Source organism: Balaenoptera borealis (genome assembly GCF_965194805.1).
Source record: "Balaenoptera borealis genome assembly, chromosome: 12".
NCBI classification, from domain to species: Eukaryota; Metazoa; Chordata; class Mammalia; order Artiodactyla; family Balaenopteridae; genus Balaenoptera; species Balaenoptera borealis.
This window is the reverse complement of record NC_138869.1, coordinates 20647910-20668947: the sequence shown is the minus strand read 5'-3', so window position 1 is coordinate 20668947 and position 21038 is coordinate 20647910. Positions and strand designations below refer to the sequence as shown.

Here is a 21038-nt window from a genome sequence, read left to right as displayed (position 1 = left end):
ATGAATTTCCCACTCAAAGTAGGAAACCTTTCTTTAATAACACCTACAGCCCCACATGCAGACTCCAGTTAAATTGGGGCGATAGGAATGTATCATTTGCAGGGGGGATTTTGTTCAATTACTGGAATTCCCATGAGACTCCAGGTCCATGAGCACAGAAGTCCTGTCTATCTTCGATCACCTTACCTGCTTCCTAAACACAGAGTAAAATCCCAATAAATACTGGTGTTATATATGACATGAACATTCTAATTATATGGTTGAAAGAGAGGCTAGCACAGTGGTTAAGACTATGTCTGGATTTGTACGGCTCTCTTGCTACTTACTCTGTGATCTCAGCAAAGTTATATAACCTCTATGTGCTTCCGCATCCTCGTCTCTAAAATGAGACTACTAATAGTTTCCAAGTCACGGTGTTGCTGTGAGAATTAAGACTCAATACATGAAACATACTTAGAACAGAGACTGGAAATTGCTCTGTAAGTGTTAGTCATTAAAATCATAATCACCATCGTTACTGTAACCCACAAATTCCTACTTTAGGTTGGGTATTTATATGCTATCTTTAAATTTTAAAGGGTTTTGCTTTTTTTTAATTCTATTTCACTCAGTGTACATTACCATGAAATTCCTATCGATTTATAATCAGTCTCTTCCTTCTGTCTAACCCATTCACTAAGCTCTTCACTGATTCCATGATGATGTCACACAGTCTTTTACAATCATAATTTCTTAGCGAGTAATCACATCAATTATTAAGTCAGAGGAAAGAGCCAGATAAACTTGTTTGCATGCATCAGTGCAATCAGAATTTTTGATTGATGCTGTGCTTTGAACATATAATAATGATGCATATTTAAATCTTACTAATTCAGAAGCGCTACTGGGAATACCAAACATATTGAGCGAAAAGTTCTAAACGCAGAATATTTTCAGTTTATTGCCAAACCTACATGCTCCTTGGTCTAACCCCAACCATGTGTTATAAATAAGAGATGGTGTCAGGCTTCTCCTAATAATTAGTGAAGGATAATTAATTACCACATTAGTTGGTTGCTTGTAAATATATGCTACTTAAAGGGATTAAAATGTTTGGTTGCTAAACTTTCTCTCCAAACTCTCTTTTCAATAGATAATACAAAGGTAAAAATATGAACTTTCCTGATCAAATTAACACTGGTTAATGAAAATCCATAGTAGAAATGTGTTTTATATATATTTTAACTCACCCATAAATAAGACTAGCAATAAAATTAGATTTTATACTATTGTTGTTCTTAGCAATTTTAGCCAGCCAACGTATGTTCTCATGAAAGTTTGGGAATTATATATGGAAACAGAAATGCATTAATAAAATTGGCAGTCAAGCAAAATAACTGTCTCATTCCCATATAGGGCCAATTAAAAAAAATTTTTACAGGGTTAATTAATTTTGAAAATAAATTAAGAAGAAAAATTGTTTTACTGCACCATTATTTTAAAATTAAAGTTAATCCTGTCATGCCCACATTCCTCATCTTTCAAAAAGAAGTAAAAATGACACCTATCTCATGTGGTAGGTATGAAGTTTAGGTGTGGGAATACATGTAAAGCATGTGAACATAAAATGTTCTCAATTGCTATTAGCTATGATGATAATGACAAGAGTAATTCAAATGGTTGCATTGTGAGAAAGTAGCAATACAATACAATAACTAAATATACACTGGTGCTATCAGTTTCATGGAAATATATACGAAAGACTACAAAATTGCAAATCACTGATTTTTCTGTAGCCTAATTTAAAGCCAGGTTAATGTATAGCTCATAATTGGTGCTTGTGAATGTACCTGTGAATACACAGCTAACAAAGACTCAGCTGTGAAGGCAACGCTGACTGACATCTCTGGTCAGATTTTTAAAAATATCAATATATTCATGTGAACCAACATCTTTACTGTGCATTGCCCTCTTTTGAATAAGTAGGAAAGAAAAGAAGAAAAACATCACTCTTGATTCTTTGGCCTGAACTTTAAGTTATTCATGCTTATCAAAAATCCTCAAGCTTTGGAGAACTAAAAATACATGAAATAAACCAATTAGCTTGATCACATTTTAAAAGAAAAGTGGATGGACTTGACTAAACATCCCACTCTAAAATTTTTCAAAAGGTGCACATTCATTTTCACATGGGGTTTCTAACTGAAGATTTAGGGGTATCAGGAAGACATGTATGTGTGCCTCTGAGTTTACAAGGGATTGGAGTTGGGTTTACATCATTCATTGGGTTTACTGACTTGTGTTGTCCATCTAAAATGATAAAGAAGGCTACCATTTTAAATGTAAAGTATTTTTTTGACGTTAAAAAAATCAGAAGATACATACGAGTTTTCTTGGTGGTTGCATTAACCGTGGCACTAAAGGGACCGGTACCAGCGCTGTTGAAAGCCCGGACAGCCGTGTAATATTCCAAGTTGCTCTTCAAGCCACGGAGTCTGGCCGATGTCACATTTCCTGCCACTTTCAGTTTGCTTGATGATTCCTCTTCTCCATTATTCCAATACCGCACCTGGTGGACGGAAAACATAAAAGATGAGAAAGATTGACAAAACAGCATCCTTTAAATTAAGTGATTTTTATTAAAATGGGCACTGTAATTTATTTACTTTATCATTTGTTCCACAAGTAGTTTTTAAGGACCTACTATGTGCTAGGTGCTGCATTAGGCTCTGTGCCACAGATGTGAAAGAAAAGGGACTCCCGGGGGAGACAGGTAATAAGTACACAAATAAACCAGATAAGTTCAAAGACAGTAAGTGCTACATGCTACTAGCCCATAGCCTTATAAATGGGAAAATGAAGGAAAAAAAATCTACATTTCTAACAGAGTGAGCTGCCCCTCCTTCTCAGACCCTAATCAACCTGGCTCAGGCTCAACGCTGGAAGGCTGGCAGCTATGCTTAAACTCTGATGGATGGTGAAGATGACTTCTGTGAAGAAAGTGACCTGTCAGAGCAAAGACCACTGAAAAGCCAGCTGGCCACTGACTTGTCCTACAGTGATGGCCAAGTGTCACCAAGACCCCTGAGTATGCAGAGCTGCTGCAGAGAAGAGGAAGGCAGGTAACATAGGTTAATATATGGATATATTGAAATGTTTTACTTGTATTTCGTTATTGTGAACTGTGCAAAATGATCTGAGACTGCTTATAAAGATATATACATTTACAGTATAAAAATACAAAAATGTTTTCAGAGTATTTGATAAAATAAAGAAATAAAAGTAGAAAAATACAATAATAAGACACGTTCCCCAGTGAACTCCAATTTATGCTATAAAGTCCTGCTATGCTTTGCTAGACAGTTTGGATCCTTCATAAAATAAAAACAGCAACAAAACCACCAAACAAATGGCTCATGAAAAGTGCAACTATTCCTCGTGCTGAGACCAGATATCACCATCTGACCGTCTAAAGCAGGGGCTGGACACTTAACACAAATACATAAAGCAGACTGAGTACATACTTTTTTACTTTCCTAAAGAAACAGGCACTTGGGGCTCCCCTGATGGCGCAGTGGTTAAGAATCCGCCTGCCAATGCAGGGGACGCGGGTTCGAGCCCTGGTCTGGGAAGATCCCACATGCCGCGGAGCAACTAAGCCCGTGCGCCACAACTACTGAGCCCGTGTGCCACAACTACTGAAGCCCACATGCCACAACTACTGAAGCCCGGGAGCCTAGAGCCCGTGCTCCGCAGCAAGAGAAGCCACCGCAATGAGAAGCCTGCGCACCGCAACGAAGAGTAGCCTCCACTTACCGCAGGTAGAGAAAGCCTGAGCACAGCAACAAAGACCCAACAAGCCAAAAATAAATAAATTAAATAAATAAATTTATTTTTTAAAAAAAGAAAGAAATAGGCACTTTCCTGTTTTTCTTGCAGTCTTTGCCCTTTTGGTTTGACTTTCATTTTTCTACTTCGATAGCAAAATATGAAAACAGGAAACCATTTCTATAATTTCTGTAAGTAAACGGCTCCTTGGGCAAAATGAAAACGGCAATCGATGCTCAGCCATCAGAGTCATGAAGGCAGTAGAGACGTGTGGGAACTGCGGCGAAGGAGACAGGCACGTTCCATCTTCGTAATGGAGCCTCTACGCAGCTCTGGTCGACGGGGGGAAGACGGACCCAGTGTTTACAGGTCTTTTTTTAAAAGAAAGCAAAAATCCTGATTTTAATGTGAAATGTCCCAAATTTAGAGTTGGCCCCCTTTGTCTGTGGGCTAAACAAAACGTGTTTATGGGTTGCCTAGGGTAAACCCATTTCAGGCCTCTGAGAAAAATACACCTAAAGTTACTTTTAAAAAAATGAGCAACTATAAAATTATTTCTTTAAAAAAGATTAGCAGCAAAATATAAAATCTCAGGTTTTTCAATAATAATCCCAAATTAGCATATTAATATACGCCAGATCAATATTTTCCCTATATATGTGCATGTATATATGTGTGTGTATATTATGCATGTATATTTATATTGCTATCAAGGCCCCCTTAAATTCATGCAAAATGCTGGGCTCATGTATGTGTATATGTGCGTTTTCCCTGGAAAGAAGTTATTAGTTTTCAGAAAAACCGTGAAAGGAGGACGTAAACCCAAATAATTAGGACTAAATTGAATATGCACCTCCTACAACTTTAAAGCATCAAATATAAATTAGCAAAAAAAATCCACATATAGGACAGATACCATTTACCATTATCAAAGAAAACCACATAGATTTTACTCATTAATTAAAGATAACATGCCAAACTGTCTTTTATAAAGCCACACCCAGCAAATTGTTAATGGATACCGAAAACTCACATACATTCTAAATTCACCAACTGTAAACAACGGAGGTATTGCTGAGGTTTAGATGACTCCACAATGATAAGACGCTCCCTGTTCTTTAAAGCATTGTCTAGTTATTAAACTAAGAATGACACATAATCGATAATTAAAATAAAACACTGTAGTCAGCCTGAAAACTTGTGGCCTAGGATATAGCATAGATTGGGAAAAAGATCACATAATTATGAGCTTTAATAATTGTCACTCAACACATGGAATGGCAGAGGCAGGGAGAAGTCAAGTAACTCAATCAAGATCATCCTGTGATACACATTGGTCTCTTGTTAGGTTTCCATCCGTGCGCCATTCTTTCTGTATTCAAATTACTTCAATATAAGTTGCCTAAGAAATCATTTCTTAGGCGACTGATTTAAAGAAGAAATAAAAATAATTTTCAATTGGCATATGGATTATCTTTTATAAATCAGTTCATAGAAGGTGCTTGAAAGCTCTTGATAGTAGTTTGTTTCTGAAGTACTTTAACCAATCTCCATGTATCAGAATGAGAGATTTATTTTTAGATCTCAGTTGTTGACAGGTATTAGAAATATTTAATCATAGAGAAAATTAGTGCCCAAACTGAGCATGATATTAGTTCAAATTTATTATATAATCTTCTTAAATAGCTTTACTTTAAAAGTTGAATAAATATGCATATAACTAAAGCATAAAGAAATAAAGCAGTGACATACATATTTCCAAGTAATAATCAGTTATGTTCTATAAAAATTTTGTTCAAAAATATTTATACAAGGATAGATGTTTTTTATTATGTAAGTAATAAATCAGTTATGTTCTATAAAATTTTGTTCAAAAATATTTATATGAGGATAGTTTTTTTTTTTTTTTTTTTTTTAATAGAGGAAAAAGCCAAGAAGTAAAGACACCATTTTTCCTCTCAGTTGTGTTCTGGGTTTAAATGGTAAAAGTTCTACACTTGAGAGGACAGAATATAACTCCACACTAATTTGGATTTTATAGGCACAACCACAATACAGGGATGAAGAAAGGAAACATGTCCAGGCGGAAGGAACAAACCCTGAAAATATAATTGTGCAGAAAAGAGTTAATGTAACATTGACAGAACATGAAGGCAGCATCTACAAAAGATGAGCAGAGACAGAAATATTACAAAGCACATGAAGAACCCTGCTAACAAGAAAGAAAGTCAGCAGACTGGACCACAGGGGACTGGCTATTATACGCTTAGGTGAAATGGATCTTAAAATAAGTATATTTAAAATGTTCAAATTTACCAAAGAAGGGACTAAATTTATAATGCAAGAATAGGAGACAAAGAAAAAAGATGGGGCGAATCTAAAAAATATCAAGTAGAATTCTGATACCTGAAAAATACAATAGTAAAAAAGAAATCAGTGCTAGGATTGAGCTGAAGACTGGAAGGTAGAAGACAGAATGAATAAATCCAGAACATGGAGAAGGAAGGAAAAATTATGAAAGCCAAGTTAAGAAACACTGAGGATGAATGAAATTTTCCAACCAGAGTTCCAGAAGGAGAGGTTAAGGAAAAGGCAACAATAAAAGAGAAAATGTCTCAGAATTTTCCAGAACCGAAGAAACGCAGATATTTTCATGTTGTAGATTCACTCTGAGTTCAGAGGGAGGAAAAATAAAAGGTAAATCCACTCCAGAGGAGAAGGTGATTAAGACTGAATTGTGGCTCTCAACATTTTTTCATCATCCGTCCTGAGAGACACAGGCCACTCTCTCCATCAGTAGCGGGTCAGCCTGCCTTGGTTTGCTAGTGCAAGTGTGCGCCAGTGCCAGCAACTGCATTCCCTGGCACAGAAGACAGCAGGAAGGGCGAATGCTAAGGTGGAATCATGTTCTGGAGGCAGGTTTGTCTTGGTCATCACCATAGCTCTGCCGCTTGGGTCAAAGCTTGTACACACTAAGTACCCAATATTGGTGAATTCTTGAATGACTTAAACACGGGCCGTTTAAAAATGCCTCCCTCCTTCCCACCACAGAGACACATAAGAAATGTGTATTTGGTCTCTGCACACAGCTCCCCCAAACCCGTGGAATCTCAGAAGTGGTAAGCGTCGTTTGCATGCTAATGAGACATCTGGTGGCTCTGGGCTCCTGGGTACCTTCAGGATGGAGACTGGCTGCCAGGGTAACCAACCTTGTGATTAGAGGGTTGGAACTTTCAGGCCCACCTCCTGACACAAGGCTGGAGGTGGATTTAATTTGGTTAACTAACGGTCAATGATTTAATCAATCGTTCCTATGCAGTGAAGCCTCCATAAAAAAAAACCTAACTGAAGAGGTTAGAAGGGCTTCCAAGTCAGTGAACACATTGAGGTGCTGGGAGAGTGGAGGGCACCGAGAGGGCATGGAAGGTCTGTGCCCCTTCCCACATACCTTGGCCTACACACCTCTTCCATTTAGCTGTTGCTGAGTTGTATCCTTTACAATAAATGGACAACGGTAAGTAAAGTGCTCTCCTGAGTTTTGTGAGCCATTCTAGCAAGTTATCAAACCCAGGGAGGGGGTTGTGGGAACCCCTCCGTTGATCAGAGGAGGGCTGGACTTGTGACTGGCATCTGATGTTTGTGTGCGTGTGGCGGCGGGGCAGGGCAGTCTTGTGGGACTGAACCCTCAACTTGTAGGATCTGAAGCTAATTCTAGGTACAGAGGGTCAAAATTGAATTGAATTTTAGGACGCCCAGCTGGTGGCAGAGAACCGGTTGGTGTAGAGAAAGAACCCCACATTTTTGATGTCAGAACTGTTTTGTGGATAGAGCAGAGAGGAAGATTTTTTTTTTCCTTAATTCACCAAGCTAGTTACTCAAGTCCTAATATTCTATGTGTCTATAAAACACTGGGACTCCAGTTTCTTGATGAGATAATAATTTTTTCTTCAGAACCATAATACCCTTTCACAAGCTAACATATTTTTATCTCGGTAAGTAAACAGAAACAAACGTGAGGAATGTCAGGATTTAAAATGCTATCTCTATTTCTGCAAGTAATTTGGTTATTCCAGAAACTAATGTCCCTGCGGTGAGGAGTCCTTCACATCACGGCATCAGAGATTTCACTTCACCTTAAAATGAAATGCAGTTTATAAAAATAATATATTGAAAAATGGCACCTTTTTTAGCCATTAAAGTACAGGTATTTAGTCAGAATAGACTGAAATAATTTTGTGTATACTTACAGATTTTCAGAAAGACAAATATTTCATCTTAGCTGCTAGACGAAACACATTTCAATAAATATCAGGCAGGCAAATGCGTTGGACAGGTTTTAGAAGACAAATCCAGATCTACCTCCTACTCTTCTTTACTGGGCTCTCAGTCCCTGGAGGGCTGACCTATGTGAATTACACACCAAGCTCGCTGACCCTCTGGCTTCTCACTGGATGGAGAGGAAATGGAGCAGGACCCTCTAGGGCCCTCCCAGTACAAATCCTTTCTGTATACCCTGTTTCTTGTTCGCAGGAAATAGGCTTCATTTAGCCTCCGTGACCTACCCTGAGTTCCAAAGGGCAGATTCAAATAACTGCTTATCAGGGAAGGGAGGGAATACAAAAACAAAGGAGAAGCGGGCAAGAAATAATAGTGCATGGGGTGGAAGTGGAGGCGCAGGGTCCTGCTTCCATGTCAAGGAATATAGGTAACAATACCTTTGAGTTCCTCTGCAGGAACTAAGGCCACCGCCCAGGCAGAGGATGGTAACTTCAGCCTGAGCCCAAGATTCCTGGAACACAGCCCTGTTTACCTCACCACCAACCAATCAGAACAAAGTCTGCCCACAGTGGAAGATAAATGAAGACCCTGAACTCCTCCCCAAATGATTCTCCCTTTAAAAACTTCCATGGTCGAGCAGAATCTTCAGAGTTGGTTTTTGGACACAAGTTCGTCATCTTCCCAGTTTGCTGGCCTCCTGAATAAAGCTACTTTTCCGTTCCTACCAGCACTTGTCTCTTGAGTACTGGCTTTTGAGAGGAGAGCAGTGAACCTGAATTCAGAAACAGAGAAGCCAGGAGACGGGCCGGTGGGAGGAGAGAGAGGCTGCGATATTTACTCCCCTGGATCCCTCAATGCTGAGGCGCAGTCTGGTAGGGACTATATCTGCCTAATAACAAACCCAGCTTTGTTTGCGTGGCTCTCACACACATACGTACTGCTCCCTCCAGCATAACAAATCCTTCCACCACCTCCAGAAAGTCTGCATTTTATTTACTCAATTCATTTTTGCTGCCTTCCTGTTTATTTAAATGGGCCTGAATTGTCTCTATCCAATTTTCCTACGTACATGTGACTCGTTCTAGAGTGAAGTTAATTCTCTGCCTCTGATAGTAAGGAATTAGACTCTCTCCATATGTCTTTGTTTCTTCCAGTAGGATTTTCGTATTCTCAAAAAAGTATTCAAATATTTGACGTCTTTTTCCATTCTAATTAAAATGTTAGGAGCTAAACACATTCCGTACAGCTGTTTAGAACAGGAGGTAGGACAGAGGTATGAGTGAAGTTTTAGTTTGGCCTTCTGTACACATTTTTAGTTATGTTCCCCTGCTACACATTAAAAAAAATAAATCTACTATGTTCCCCTCCCCCCCGCCCAAGTTCTATTTCGCTGCCAAACATTTAAAAAAAATCTACAACTCCCCCCAGCACCCCGTCCCGGGGAAACACTGACTGAAACCGTCCACCCTGGCCAGGCACCACAGTAACCACTTGCATGAGTTATCTTCAGCAGGAGGTCCTGGTAAGGAATGCGAAACTAACAAGCTACCACCAACCGGAATAATTCGGGAAAGGTCACAAGGAAAGAGGAGACGCCAGCCCAGATGTCCTGCCAACTTCCCAGAATCCTTCTCGCTGGAATCCATCTTGGCCGAGCGATGCACGCGCCATCAGGAAGGACCCTGAGTCAAAGTGACTGGCCAGAGATAACCCAAAAACTAACCCCATTCCCATAAAACCCGAGACTGCGAGCCACGTGGGCAGAGCAGTTCTCCTGGCTTCCCTTACCCTGCTGCTCTCCACCCGGGAGCCCCTTCCCAATAAAGTCATTTGCTTTGTCAGCATGTGTGTTTCTCTGGACACTTCATTTCTGAGTGTTAGACAACAGCCCACTCTCGGGCCCTGGAAGGGGTCCCCCCTTCTGCAACTGTTCCACAAATATGCTTACGTGTAGTATTTCACAAGTATAGATTTTTGTTTCCATCACTTATCAAGGTCATTCTCCCAAGTTTTATTTTCTCAAGACACAAAATGACTTTAAAGAAATGGACTGTATATACCAAGCTAGAACTTTGGAGCTTTTGTTCCTCAGGCACCCACTACCCATGAACTTAAATCATCTGCATCCTCTTTATCTTGTCTGTACGTATCTCTTGTTCCTATGCAAAGGGCACAAGAAAAGATCTGAGCCTGAGTGTTGTGGCTTAGAAGGTGAAATAAATTGGAGCCCAGGGAAATGAGCTCCTCGACGACTACTTGGTCAAATCAGAAAGAAAATTAGTCTAGATGTTAATGATGATGTGTGCTCAGCACACCACGTGACACATGATGAGATGAGAGGGAAGCAGGTGCTACTAACAATTGTAAAGCCACACTGGGGAAATTGCAACCCAGAAAGTTAGCCACATGCCTGATAGTTAAATACTCTGCTAAGTCATTTATTCTTCCAGGTTACTGTTTAAATCATTATTGAGACTATGAAAATACATATTTTTATCTTGGCATAATTATATAAATTATTTCTTAAGTTGCCCCAATTAGTATACCTTTCCCTGAGCTTGTTTCTTTCTTTTCATACATACCAAGCACTTGGGGAACAAACTTTCACTAGTTGTTTCCTTTCAATACTGTATTCAGGCTCCATTTGGATGTTAAATTTGCTACTCTTTACACAGATAGGCAAGATGTCATCATTAATTTCAAGCCAAGTCCCATATGCTCTTTGCCCCTCATCTTTTTGCCCCCCACCTAACGGCAACACCAGTAGCAACACAAACAACAGCACTGGGTCCCATACTCAGATTGTGCTAAGTGTTTCTGTATTACTTCACTGGTTTTCAAATTTCCCCTTTCAATGAAATCTTATCCCAACGCCCAATATTCAAAACAGAAAAGGAGAAGCTCCCAAAGTCTCTTTGGGCCATTTTCACAATGGCTGCTTTATCTCACTTAAAGTTTCTCCAGTGATGCTGAGAGTTATTTACTGTTTTAACTGGGCCTTGGAGAGCATTCGTAATGTGCTCAAAGCCAGACAGCAGTAAGATAATGGAGCCAAAATTGCATTTATTCAATCAACATGAAATTTTTGCCTGCCTCCTGTGTGCCAGATACAACTCTTGGCACTTGGGATACATCAGTGAACAAACAGGCAGAATCCCCTGTTGCTGGTGGAGCTTATATTCTGTCCCAGTGGATCTGAAGGCAGGTTTGTCTAATTCAAAAATGGTGTGGACTTCATGAGATACTACAATGGCACTACTTGGATTCTTTGGTTTTCTCTCTTGTTCAATCAACCTCTCTTTCCTGACCTGAGCCACAGTGGTATAATTCTACTTTCTTAGAGAGTATGCATATCTGGATGACTCATGACCAGCTTAAACTGATATATTCTAAAATCAGCATCTACCTGCCCCCAAGCTGTCAAAACAATCGCCAGTGACTGGTAACATTCCTGTGGTGCTTGGAAGCCCACAAAGCCCATTTATATATAGTCTCTTGCTTATTTCTCTTAACTACTTCACAAGCTACAACCAGGTCAGAAATGATTATCCTATCATACGGTTTGTAAAGGACAAAGTTATGAATGGGGGATGTGTACTTCAGTCTGCTGCTGGAGGGATGCAAAATGTGCTCATTTATTTTCTTTAAGTAAATTTGATTTAACACTGAATTTCATATCCTGCTCAGCTAATGGAAAATTCGACTTCAATCACTCCTGGGGCTCCCTTCCCAAAGCCTGGCCAAGATAACTTACTGTTACATTGGTCTGATCCCTTTAGGCCCAGCAGTTCTGCCATGCTTGGGGAATAAGAAGTCCTTGCTGAGTGTGGGAAGCACAGCTGTTCCCTTCTGTGGTCTGGCCACCAACTTGGGCACTGCCAGGTAGAAAGCTCTGGGACCCACGAGATTTTGTAAGCCTCAGATCTTCGTTTCCTCCAAGGTCACCTGAAACTTCTCTTGTATTTTTTCCTCTGTGGCATGTTCTCTCGCTTCACCCTCTAGGATACATGAAATAATCTCCTTAAAGGCTTGAGCTTTGGAAACAAAGCGAGGAAGGAAGGGATCTCACAGGCAACCCCATCTTGATAGCCGTCAAAAACTCTCATGAGGCAAAAGAGCTTGGAGTCGAAGAACTGCTTGAGAATAGTTACTGGGGAGAAATCTATGAATTAATATCGGAAAAATTCTTCTGGGACATGGTTCACACTTATTCATTGCTTATTATTATGAGCCAGAAACTGTGAGAAGCACAGGTGCCTAATCTCATTCAATCCTCTCAAAATCCTAATTAGGTTAAGCCCATTGTTCCCATTCTGCAGGCAGGAAAATGAGGCTCACAGAATTTACGTAACTTTTCCAGCACAGTGAGTGGCAGAGCTGGGACCTGGCACAGGTTTGACCTCAGGATTATGCTCCTTTACATCTGTGTTCCTTCCGTCACACTTACCGTTCCTGTCAATGCCATTTCTCTAATCATTGGGGAGCTACTATTGGTTGCCCACTATCTTTCACTGCTTCTACTCACTGTCAGGGAATTAAAGGAATTTTCCATCCAAGTGTTCTTGGCTTCCTTTAAGATGCTGATCAAGTTGTTCTGCTGTATTTATGTGGTGTTTTGCTTCTTCAGTATCACTTCGGTTTCCTTAAGTCCGGACAGCTCTGTGTCAAGACCAGGGCTTCCTATACATACATGTGCAGGAAGACGTTTCCCTATGGGTATTTACTAAAAATGCACCCTCACAACACCCACCCCTAGATGTTTGGGTTCAGTGGGCCCAGGGAGGATTCTGGGGGCTCATCTTCAGCAAAAATTTAGGTAATTGTGGTAAAGGTGGCCCATGGTGCATCCTTTGAGCACCACTGCTCTAGCCAATCCTTTCTCTACTTTATCTTTAATTTGTTCAAGTCACTGCTTGTTTGGTTACAAGGACCAGGAACTCTCTCAAGTTCAAATGTAAAGGGGGCTGGCTGAAAAGGAGGACAAGGTGACATTATGAGAAAGAAAACAGCCAACTCAAGAACTGGTCAATTGTCAGAGAGCTCTTCTATGTTGCTCTTCAAGCTCCATGGGTCCTTGTCTCCTCCATTCTTTAGGGCTGCATGAAAGTATGTCTGCTCCGTCTCATCTCTGTAAATCAGCTTTGTCCTATCTGCCCATGGCCTTCACTTGGGAAGTCTGAACTGGGTCCTAAATTTGACACATCACTGCATTATGCTCACTGAACACAATCTCTATGCTGCTTGCTTCAATACTTCAAACAAGAATCTGACTAGCTCAGCTTAACTGCCCATGGGTCAGCTGCCTTTGAGCAAGTGGGCACCCTCGTGCAGTCACTGAGGTTATGCTGGCAAGTGGCAGGGTACACGGTCCTGTACTGCAAACACGTGCATGTAAACCTACCACTGAGTCAGGAATTAGAAGCATGAGGGAAGCTTGCTAAGAAGACGGCTGTGGGCCGGGGTGAAATCACAGCTGTGGCTACCACAGTGTCACTGTCACAGAAACCTTCTTAAGACTTCGCTTTTTATCTTGTCAGCTCTCAGCTCAACTGCTCCCACTCTTCTCTAACTGCTCCCTCCTAAACGTGGGGCCCAGTCCAGAATGGTTCTTCTTAACATTCAGAGCCGTCTGTGAGCTGGCCCCGCTGCACCCTGCTACCGTCACCTGCCCCACAGGAACCCCCTTCTGCAGATGGACCTCTACTCCTTCCACTCTTTCAATGTGCCATGCTCAGCCTGGAATGTTTCCACTTTCTCTACGTTTACTTATTTTTTCTTTAAAGTCCTGTTAAACCTTACTAGCCTTATGAAAGCGTTCAAGGTCACTCATCCCTCAACCACTTTCTGTGTGGCCTATTCTGCACTTCATTACATTTGGTCTTGTGTTATGCCGTTTCAGACCTTTCATCGTATTTCACCAAAGACAATTATTTGAAGGCAAGAATTACATTCTACAAGGCTGACTTCTCTAGAGCCTAGAAGTAACAAGGTCACCAAGAAAATAAGACAAAGCACCGGAAGAGCTATTAGCAGATATACCCAGTGAACTTAAATACTATGTTTCGAGCTCACTCTTATTTTTTAGCCAAACTAGCTAAAGATTAGGCCCACAGGATACATGATTTCCTTTCATTTTATTATTATTTTTTCCTTTATACCTCAACTAAAGTCACTTTCATTCAACTGGTTGAGTTAAAGTCAATATCCGTTGATAGTCACACAGAACAATACGGTGATAAAATTGAACAAAAGTCAGACTTTAGCTAAGATGTCATTGTTAAGAAGACTTTTAAATGAAAGCAGACAAGGTAGCATGGCAACATACTTACACGAGCTAATTAATTTGAAAAGACATTACCTCATAGCCGAGTAAGTGTCCGTTGCTCAACTTCCAAGGAACAGCCTTCCAAGAAACTTCAATTTCTGAGGAAGACAAGCTATTTGCACAAACTTGAGATGGAGCTACTGTAGGCTCTGTTTGGGAACAGAAAAATATATTGACGTTCTTATTTTTTTAAAAAAAGCATTTTAACATATTTGAAAATGTAAAATATTCTGTAAAAACAGTTGAAAACATGAACCATGTCTTGGTCACTTCCCATGTCCTAGGAAGAGACAGCATCACAGCCACAGGCTTTTCCTTGCGGAACAGCCAGAGCAACTTGCTCCCTCTCTGGCATTCCCTTCTTGGTATCCTACTTTCCTCCCCTTTTTCCCTTGGTTCTTTCCTCCCTATCATTATTTCTCTCCTCTTCGTCCCACAGTCCCTATGGGAAATCCTATGCCCACAAGTGCTACTTATTTTATGTTATTTTTTGTTTTTCCAAATAAAGGTCAAGGCCTACAGAGTTCATTTATTCAATAAGCATTTGGTGAGTGCCTTGTCTAGCCAGGCGCACAAGAGGGGCAAAGTTAAATGAGATCCTGTACTCTTCTGGAGGAGATAAGCACACACAGAGCTTAATACACAGGAAGAAATCCCCTTTGTAATGGAGAACTCTTGGGGCTTCATGGATCTCACAGTGACTCTTTCCTCTTAGGAGCTCTGAGCAGAGATGCGTCCTCCCCCAGTATCCATTTCTACGTTAAAGGATCCTGCTCCCTGGCCATGGCTGATGCATATTAAGATAGACCCCCTGGTCCAAGGATGGGCCTATTAGATTTTTTTCTCTTGAGAATTTGAAACGTGCTTTGGAAAAACGAGGAAGACTTGAGGCCAATCAATCCAGCCCTGATGCCCTAGAGAAGCCCTAAGTTTCTGAGGGCCCAGAGCTTCTCTGACTAAGGCTCTTCATGAGGTTTGCTATTTACCTCTCTCTTTGATTCAATGAAAGGTCAGAGTATATTTCCAATAAATCCCTGCTTTTTTAAAAGACAAGTCGAATCAGTTTCTGACATTTGTAACAGAAAGACCTTTAACCAAATCATCAGTGGTGGCAAGAATGGAAACAGGAGAAGGAAAGTGCAGGAGGCAAGAAGATAGTAAAAGGCTCTGGCCGTCCCTCCTTCCCAGCTGCCGCCAGCCACCAACCCCATCTACACAAACTCCCTGGTTAGTTTAATTGCCATCACCTGTCAGACTGCTGACCTGCTCTTGTAATGATAATCCTTCTCAGCAACTCTTGGAGATGGGGTCTGGCTATGAATATAAAAGCTCTTTGTTTTGCAAAAAATTTAAAAATCCTGTTCTCTTTTTCTCTCAGAACACAGTGGGAAAAGAGAGAACAAAAACAGGAGGTGACAGTATGATGAAAAATTGAGCCTCCTTACTGTTTTTAGGAATGACAACTGTGGACCCACTTTCTCAATTTACTGTAAGGCTTGGAGGATAGAGGAGATACTGTGAAATCGTATTTCATGAGCTCAAACTACTCAAGAGCAAAGGCCCCGGGTTAAAATACTAGCTCAATAGGTCTGTATGGATTTTGGCAAGTCCATTAATTTCTTTCCTCAAGCTTCCATTTTCTCCTGTGTAAGTGGGAAATAACAATAGTACCTACTTGCCATTCCTCCTTGGAAAATTCAAATTAGGTAACGTCTGGCTGATGGTAAGCATCCAATACATGTTAGCTCCTGCCATTCTAACTAGCTAGAACCGCATGAGATAGCCAATATTCAGCTGCTTTTGACCTATAAAATGGCAATTTCATAGGATTCTCCTAACGTTACTATTATTTTTACTATTACTTTCTGGGACGGAAAGGCAGGGAAAGGGAGTGAGTCCAGAGTGGAGTATGTATGAATCTATACCGGCTAGAACTGGTGAAACCCATCCTCAAACCTGCATATTCCATACCTCCCCAATGTCAGATTTCTGGTCCTCCCTCTCCATCCTGCTAAAACCTCTTCCTCAGGTCTAGGAACCACTATAAAGCTTCAGACTGGGGCACTTCCAAAAGAATATCTTAATCTTACCTCCCGAAGAAGAAAGCTGTAGGAGGCTGTGCTGCTCCCTGCTTCACAGACTGGAACTCAATGTATTCCTCATAAGCAGATTTTTAACGAATTATTACCCCCTCTAACTATCCATTGAGTCTCACGCTTCAAGTAGGCACGGTTGATCTTTATTACCTGGACTACTAACTATGACTTCAATCATTCTCCTTTTCAAGAAATATATCTGAAGTCACAAAGAACTTCCAAATGGGTTTTTGGAGCACAATTGGTTGATTAAGTGTGGTACTGACATACAGATCTTCCTTGACTTATGATGGGGTTACATCTCGATAAACACATCCTAATTTGAAAATATCATAAGTCGAAAATGCATTTAATATACCTCATATAGCAAACAGCAAAGCTTAGCCTAGCCTACCTTAAACAGGCTCTGAACACTTACATTAGCCTACAGTTGGGCAAAATCATCTAATATAAGGCCTATTGTACAATAAAGTGTTGAGTATCTCCTGTAATTTATTGACTACTGTACTGAAAGTGAAAAATAGAACGGTTGCATGGTACAGAATAATTTGAAGTATATCCAGTGTTTACCCTTGTGGTTGTCTGGCTGACTAAGAGCTGTAGCTACTGCTGCCCAGCACCCTGAGAGATTATTTTACTCCATATCACTGGCCCAGGAAAAGATTAGAATTCGAAACTCGAAGTACAATTTCTACTGAAATGTGTCTCACTTCACACCACTGTAAAGTCGAAAAATCATTAAGTTGAAGGCCATAGCCTATGGCTACTCATAGCCCTTCCATACCTTCTTCTGCAGAGAACACTGTTGTCACTGGGCTAAACGGTCCTTCACCTTTGTTATTATAAACACCCACTTTAACTTCATACAGTGAAAATGGCAGGATGCTTTCATTTCTAAAGACGTATCTTGGGGTATCAGGAGATGTGACCACTGTCTGGATCCAGTTGGTTACTCCAACAGGGCGGAAAGCAACAACATATCCAAAACCTTCACCATTCTGTAGTTCTTCAGGGACTGGCTATAAAGGAAAGGCATATTAACTCACGCTTTCACACGAGAGCAAGGCAAGAATAAATGCAGCTATAATGCGGAGTCCTTTGTAAAAGCCATCAAATAATCATCTACATTGTATTAAGTGGTTGGATTAAAAAAGGAGAAAAAGGTCAGGGGGACAGTCAGCTGCTTTTAAATAAACATATGCCACTCTTTCATAGCCACCAGATAACTAACTGGAATTTTCATAAATTATTCAGATTTTTGAGCATCTTGCAGCCGCAGTCTGAGTTCCGAATAATAAAGATATACTTTCAGTTGAAATACTGCATCTCTAAATCAAATAAAAATCATCTCATCCCTAATGTTGATTTTATAGAAAAAAACTACACATTGGCATGATAATTCAGAGCAAAAGAGTAAAACTTTAAAAAAGGAAATAAAAACAATGTATTAAACTCAAAGCTGTATTTGCATCATGTCAAAAATTCCTATTGACACTCCATAATCTCTTGACTTCTTATTTTTCCAACCATATCTTCAAATAATGTAGACAATTCTAGTGCCTTCTGACTTTGTTAATTAATATTTTTCCTAATTATGACTTAAAGCAAGGGCTGAGAGAATGGCTAGGAAGCAGCACGGGCTGGAGAAGTGGCGTGTGCATCACCAGCGGGGGAGCAGCTCCAGAGAAAAGAGCCAGGACTAGACTCTCACCCCTATGCTTACCAGCCAGATGACCTCGGGCAAATTATTTAACATCTCTATGCCTTAGTGCTTTCACCTAAAAAATGTTGTGAGGATAAAATGAAAAAAATATGCAAAATGCTAGGAACAATGATTAACACAGAGTGAACACTCAAAAATATTAGCTACTAGTTCCAGCCACCACTACCAGCACCACCCAGGATGCCATGAGTGTGGGAAGAGCGTCACCCTGAGGGGCAGGCGCTGTGCAGACACTTACATCCCAGGTGATCACCAGTTCAGACCGGCTCCCACCTCCTCCACTGGCGTCTGAAGGAGGCACTTCCGGCACTGAAAGATTAGAAAGAACGACTGAAACCCTGCTAGCATCTGGTAATATTTATCTGAAAGAAGACTCAATGTTGTTTACCTTTAATACTTAAAATAATTTGATCATTGGCACATTACACACGTGTGTGTGTGTGCATGTGCACACGTGGGTGTATATATGCAATTATATCTGTGTATATATACGTGTGTGCATGTATATGTGTATATATATATCTTTGAGGGAGATCATCACATGCTTCATATTTGCATAAAATTATTAGAGATTCAAAATATCTCAAACAGTAAGAAAAAAATGACTCAGTGTGAGGTTAATAAAACAAGAAAAAGTGATTCATCAGGGATGATGATAAATCAATCCCATACGGACATTTTTTCCCCCCAGTTTCAAAGCATTTTTTTAATTGAGGTATAGTTGATTTACAATGGTTCAGGTGTACAGCAAAGTGATACAGTTATATATATATATGTATACACACACATATATATTCTTTTTCAGATTCTTTTCCCTTATAGGTTATTACAAGATATTAAATATAGTTCCCTGTGCTATACAGTAGGTCCTGGTTGTTTACCTATTTTATACATAGTAGTGTGTACCTGTTAACCTCAAATTCCTAATTTATCCCGCCCTTCTCCTTCCCCCTTTGGTAGCCATAAGTTTGTTTTCTATGTCTGTGAGTCTACTTCTGTTTTGTAAATAAGTTCATTTGTATCATTATTTTTTTAGAGTCCACATGTAAGTGATATCGTATGATATTTGTCTTTCTCTGTCTGACTTGACTTCACTTGGTATGATAATCTTTAGGTCCATCCACATCAGCATGAACATTTAACTTGTGACTATTTCAAGTACAGATTTAGTTCTCAGAAAAACATTGGCTCTATATAAAGATGACCAATACTTAAACCCTCAAATCCTGTTATGAGATAATCTTTATGAACCTCACACAGGCTTTTATGCTGAGAAATTTATGCTTAGTAAATCCCATGACACACCTAGAACATAAGTTCCCTGAAGGTGGGTCTTTGTTGTATTCAGAGCTGTACCCACTGTACCTAGAAAGTGCTCAGTGCACAGCAGGTACTTCCTGAATATGTGTTGTGTGAATAAATGAACTGAGCACCAAGACAGACATGGTTCCCCGATTTCTCACAATACCTGGCATAAACATTATATGCATTGTCCCATGTAAATGAGCATCATTAAAATTATTGAAATGTATTCCATGACTTCTATCTTGGCTTTGTTCCAAAGTAATATATTGGCTATATTTCAAACATAATTTTAGTCTTAATTAATACTACAGACTCTGAAAAGGAAAGTCTTAAATCCTCTCTGATGCCTCAATAATGTGATACCATGTACACTTTCTACTTTGCAGTTTCAATGTTAGGCTATTTTTAGCATTATAAAAAACAGTCTTATGGTTATTATTAATAGTTGCCCCACATGGACAATTTTAACAATAATTCTCTCTTAATTTAATACTCAAGGGGCCAAAATATACCTATTCATCAATCGCTTAAGCTTGGTGGCAGAATGAGATTTCCTAGCAGCTGAACTCCCAGAAGTCATTATCCTACCAATTTGTCAATGCTTGTTAGAAATGAAAACAGCATTTCCCCTGTTAACAGGGTGACTATATCAGATAGTAATTATAACCTTAAGTGACAAAAACATATTCACTCTACATACACTAATGAATGCTGACGATGGACTGAACTCTTGCAAATGTCACACTACATCAGAATCACTTACACGTGTCTTTTGACAAATGCCATATGGCCAGTCTGCCGTTAGATAGTTCAGATAATTGCGACAATGCATTATCGAGGCTGGAGATCAAGCGCAAGAGAAGTGGAAATACACACCCAGAAAAACCTATGAAGCCATGACTCAGAAAACAGAAACACTAACCTGCCTCCTCAGTTCTTACTTTTTCTGAGGGTAAACTGGGTTCTCCACCTCCGATTTTGTTACTGGCTACAACCCGAAATTCGTATTCCACCCATGGATTTAACTCGACTACCGTAGCTGTGTGTGTTTTCCCATCAATGACCTCAGGCACTACAAAGGAATATTTCAGAGAGGTAAACGTCTGCATGTCTTAGGGTTGACCTGAAATCCATTCATATGTACCGGTGGCATTTGCCTCTTCCCCTTTACCTGTTGTGGCCGTCTGCCAACCCACGGAGAAAGGGGTCCGTGCCTGGATAGAATAGGATATAACGGGGCTGTGGTTGTCTGTACCTTCTTTCCAAGAGAGTTGGGCTGTTGTATCTGTAATTTCATCTACCTTTACGTCTTCTGGTGGTCCAGGTGAACCTAAGGCAAAAATGCAAACAATATTTAGCAATTCCATAAACGTCATTCTCTTCTACCAATGTGAAGAACATGCCCCATAGCACTTGAATCCCTTCAACGGATCCCAATTTCAAAAGCACTTAGGGAAAAAGGACATTTACCTGGCAACAAAATTTCCACTTTTTTTCTTTCACA

The 21038-nt window shown here is 40.1% G+C and overlaps 1 protein-coding gene across 4 annotated transcripts in view; it reads right to left on the bottom strand.

The window, feature by feature from the left end:
- Positions 1-21038, bottom strand: part of CNTN3 (contactin 3) — a 330473-nt gene that overhangs the window by 20667 nt on the left and 288768 nt on the right. For 3 of the 4 annotated variants that reach the window (XM_082345351.1, XM_082345352.1, XM_082345354.1), the window contains 6 exons: positions 20706-20864; positions 20457-20606; positions 18468-18538; positions 17291-17525; positions 14444-14559; positions 2365-2548 (listed from right to left, as the gene is read on the bottom strand). In XM_082345351.1, the coding sequence (XP_082201477.1) occupies positions 2365-2548; positions 14444-14559; positions 17291-17525; positions 18468-18538; positions 20457-20606; positions 20706-20864 (915 nt within the window). Of the gene's footprint in view, positions 1-2364; positions 2549-2592; positions 4179-14443; positions 14560-17290; positions 17526-18467; positions 18539-20456; positions 20607-20705; positions 20865-21038 lie in introns of those variants that run through there. The other variant, XM_082345353.1, reaches the window with a different exon arrangement.